We start from the raw sequence: 3,818 nt of genomic DNA on the forward strand, positions 1-3,818 counted from the left end.
TATATATATATTATTTATATAAATATATATTATTTATATATAAATAAATAGATTAATAGGAGAGGTAAGAAGTTCTGAAATGTGAATATGAGACACAACTAGACACTATTTAAGAGAAGACATTGTTTTTATAAGCTTATCGTAAGTTTTTCTTTGTAAAATCTGTTTACAACAGCTGTCGGATAAATGTAGTGGAGTAGAAGTTTTAAGAATGAAAATATTCCAGTAAAGTCCAAGCATCTCAAAATTGTGCATGAGTATATTATATTATATTTACTTAGTGACCACACAGGTTTCAGACTGCAGTTAGACCTTTTGCTTCTGATAAAAGTGGAAGCCATTTGCCAAAAAATCTAAGATGAACAAAAGAACATCTGAATGTGGCCTTTGTGTGCGACTGAATGCGGTTCTGATCGCGACTGTATGCATTCAAGTTTTGACATGAAGCCAAGAGAAAAGAAGGTTATGACGGGAGCTTTCTCTGCGATTGAGCTTTGTTATTCATCGTTCCTCCCTGCGTGGTTTTGGCTTAGTTTCATTTTGGTATTCAGAGTATGAAGGGGTCAGCGTGGGCGTCTGGTTGTATGCGGAGAGGATAGGATTTTTTTTGGCAACAGAAATGACTGTGAAGATGTGTGTTATTATGTGTGTGTTTGCCAACATTTTTAACCTAATGGACACCCGGCACACATAAAGGGTAGAGTATTAGAGGTTACTAGCTGGATTACTTCATTCAGGCTGTGTGGCATTATCACCAGCTCATCTGTTATTAACACAGATATTCCCACAGGGATGAGGCGGTGTGTCCTCCACTGCTTTCCACACTAACACAAACACTCACAAGGGCAGTGTTTGCAGAGTGATCCCTCCTTAGGTCATTTTTAAGAACAGTAGAGGCCGTGTCTGTGACTCAGTGCTTATTTCTTTACCAACACTAACTTTATGTCGGTGCTTTGGCCGGCCTAATTACAGAGCACGATGTTGATTCTGGAGTCTTTGCCTGTGAAGTATTTATCTTCCGTACCCCGGCAATGACAGTGCAGAAACTGCTTGGTCACCTTGTTTGTTGTTTCTGGTCCTAGGACAATATTTATCTGATTTTCTGAACCTCTTTTGCAGCCAAACTGTAAAACCCTCAGAATTCCCCATAATGACTAATCCAGAAATAAAGTTGAAGGAACTTCCTCTTTTTTTCCAGTACAGTGAGGTTAAACGTACAGGCAAGCATCGCTCAGGGAGATGCTTCTGTCATTTGGTGCCCAGCTAGTCGTGTTTATGCAACGCTAGTCGGCTGTCAGCCTGTCTGCCCTGAGCGGGGTGAATCCCCTCCTTTAAATATCGACCTCGGCCCTTTAAAACAGTGACCTGCAGGCTGTGTCTGACTGAAACCCTGCAGCGTTATCTCAGCCTGTCAGTGTCAACATCTCTCTGTCAGGCAGTGTTTACCAGAGCTTCAACTGTTCGATACAAAATTTAATGTTGACTTTAAAAAATCTGCAGTTTTCACGACCACTTCCATACTGTATGTTTTGACACCCACACACAATCTTTTTAAAAAAGAACAATTTCGCTGCTGGGTGTCTCCGTTTTTCCACAGATTTTCTCAGTTAAGATAAAAAAACAAAAAACAAAAAACATCAGTGGTTTGCTGCTTTTAAGGCATGACAGGGAAACTCTATTCATGTAGGACATGTCATGTGCTTTATATTAGACTTACATTATTTAAATTGAACTTTTATTAACCAAATAAAGTAAAGGAAAAGCAATAAGAAAAGAGAGAAAATGGTGGTTACTGATAAAATTTAGGGAAGTCCAATGTTAATCTAATCTAGAGCAGCAGTTAAAATATAGGAACAACTATTTGTAAAAGATTAAATAAATGTAGTAAATGTATACAAGTAATGAGAACCGGTTGAAGACAGATATGCTATATACATAAATACTATAAATTATAGTATATAATTATACTATATAAATTCTGACGCAAAAAAAACAAAAGTGGCATGGTCGACCGGGAAGACAACACAAGGGTTAAAACATGTCTGGTCATCTCAAGCACGCTCAAAGCAAAAACAAAACTTTACAGTAAAGATGCAACCTCATTACTGAGAAGGAACAGAAAGAGAAGCTGTAGGACGGGAGTTGGAAGTCTCCCCCACTGGGACGGAGCTGTTGGGCAACCACCAGTTGGAAGAACACATTAAATTCCTCCCCCTCTGACAAACAGAGTGAGGGAGAAGGATCCCCTGGAGGGTGCCAAAGCCGGTTTAAGTGACGTCACCCCGGCCTGCTCTGTTAGGGCAGACCCTCCTGCCCCCCCCCCCTCCCTTTTCATGAGCTTACAGGAATTCCCCTCCTCGTCACTTTATTCAGAGAAAACGCCCTGTACGTTGCATAGCCACAGCTGATAGGGCAAAACACAGACTTGTGACTGCTTGTGTTAACAGTGGAGTGTGTGTATGTGTGTGTGTGTGTGTGTGTGTGTGTGTGTGTGTGTGTGCGCGCGCACTTGTTCTTTTGTGTGTGTGTGTGTGTGTGTGTGTGTGCGCACTTGTTCTTTCTCCAGTCGCCTGAGTGTTTGTTTCATGAAACATCAGCAGGGTAAGAAGTGAACATTTTGTCCTATAGGCCGTTGTGAAACACTCGGAGATATCCTGCATTATTTACTGTTATAAAGTAGCTGTTTGCTCTCTGCTAAATGGGATGTTCGTAGCAGATGGAGGTCAGATGTGTGTGCAGCTGCACTTCTGGTTATTTGTGGTGTTTTTTAACTTCTAAAAGTCCACAGCAAAACCCCTTTGCTCTTGTTGAGGCAGCTCTCAGTGAACAACACAGACAGGAAGCAGTCAGTGTGCTGTCACTCAACTGTGGCGCCACGGTAACCAACAACAAGTAGGCAGAGTGGCAGTCGAGCCTGAGAGTGTTTTCAAAGTTGTTCAGTACAGTTCCTTCTGCTGAAGCCAGCGCTGCTTTCATTTTTGGTTTGACGCTACCTGCAGGATGCCAGGCCGCTCTCTGTAGACTGATGTGTAAGCCCTGGTTTTATTTTAATTTTTATTATTATCTGTTACAGCAAAGCTTTGTCAGAGACTGTGTGGTTATCAGTTATGTGCTTAACTTTTGTGGATAGAAGTATACACCAGGCAAACAGTTTAAGACCAAGAAACAGTCCTACAATCAATTGAGATTAATGATTGAGCTTTAGAGGTGCTGCTAGCTGGAATTTGTTCCGTAAGGAGGGAGGCTAGCTGTTTCCCTCTGTTTCAAGTCTTTATGCTAAGCTAAGCTAACTGGCTGCTGGCTCTAGCTTCATATCTACCGTACACTACCGTGAGGTCAGTCTCACGAGCAAGCAAATAAGTGTATTTTCCACAAACTATTCCTTTAAATTTGATCACTTGTTTTGTTGGACCCGAAAGATATTCAAGTTGTTAAAAATTGGAAAACAAAACCAAGTTTTTTTGACATTTTTTTTGTCAGCTAATATTCAGTTAACTGTCATAACACAAAGAAAAGCAGCAAGTTTGACATTTTAGAGTTTTCGTCATTTTAATGGTAGGTTTAGAATAAAACAATGAATTAATACATTTACATTTTTCAGCTCTAATTAACATGATTATTAAATAACGTCTGAGCTGCATGTGACCCCCTCTCCTCCTCCATTTCTTCTTCTACGGCTGATGCACAAAGCTCACTGTATATGTGCAAATTTTTTTTTTTGCATTGAAACAAATGAATCGTGCTTCCTGACACACTGGCCGTCAGTCACTGAGCTCAGTTAGTTCTGTGTCACACACCTCACAACCCGGGGGGGGGGG

The 3,818-nt window shown here is 40.8% G+C and overlaps 1 protein-coding gene across 6 annotated transcripts in view; it reads left to right on the plus strand.

The window, feature by feature from the left end:
- hivep1 (HIVEP zinc finger 1) overlaps positions 1-3,818 on the plus strand; it is a 54,924-nt gene that overhangs the window by 29,330 nt on the left and 21,776 nt on the right. Inside the window, exon 1 of one of the 6 annotated variants that reach the window (XM_032534981.1) lies at positions 2,552-2,601. The exons of 4 other annotated variants lie outside the window; for them this stretch is intronic. In XM_032534981.1, coding sequence (XP_032390872.1) covers positions 2,586-2,601 — 16 coding nt within the window. In that variant the 5' untranslated portion in view covers positions 2,552-2,585. Of the gene's footprint in view, positions 1-2,551; positions 2,602-3,005; positions 3,030-3,818 lie in introns of those variants that run through there. One more of the 6 variants, XM_032534982.1, reaches the window with a different exon arrangement.

This window comes from Etheostoma spectabile, chromosome 14 (genome assembly GCF_008692095.1).
Source record: "Etheostoma spectabile isolate EspeVRDwgs_2016 chromosome 14, UIUC_Espe_1.0, whole genome shotgun sequence".
In the NCBI taxonomy this organism is placed as follows: Eukaryota; Metazoa; Chordata; class Actinopteri; order Perciformes; family Percidae; genus Etheostoma; species Etheostoma spectabile.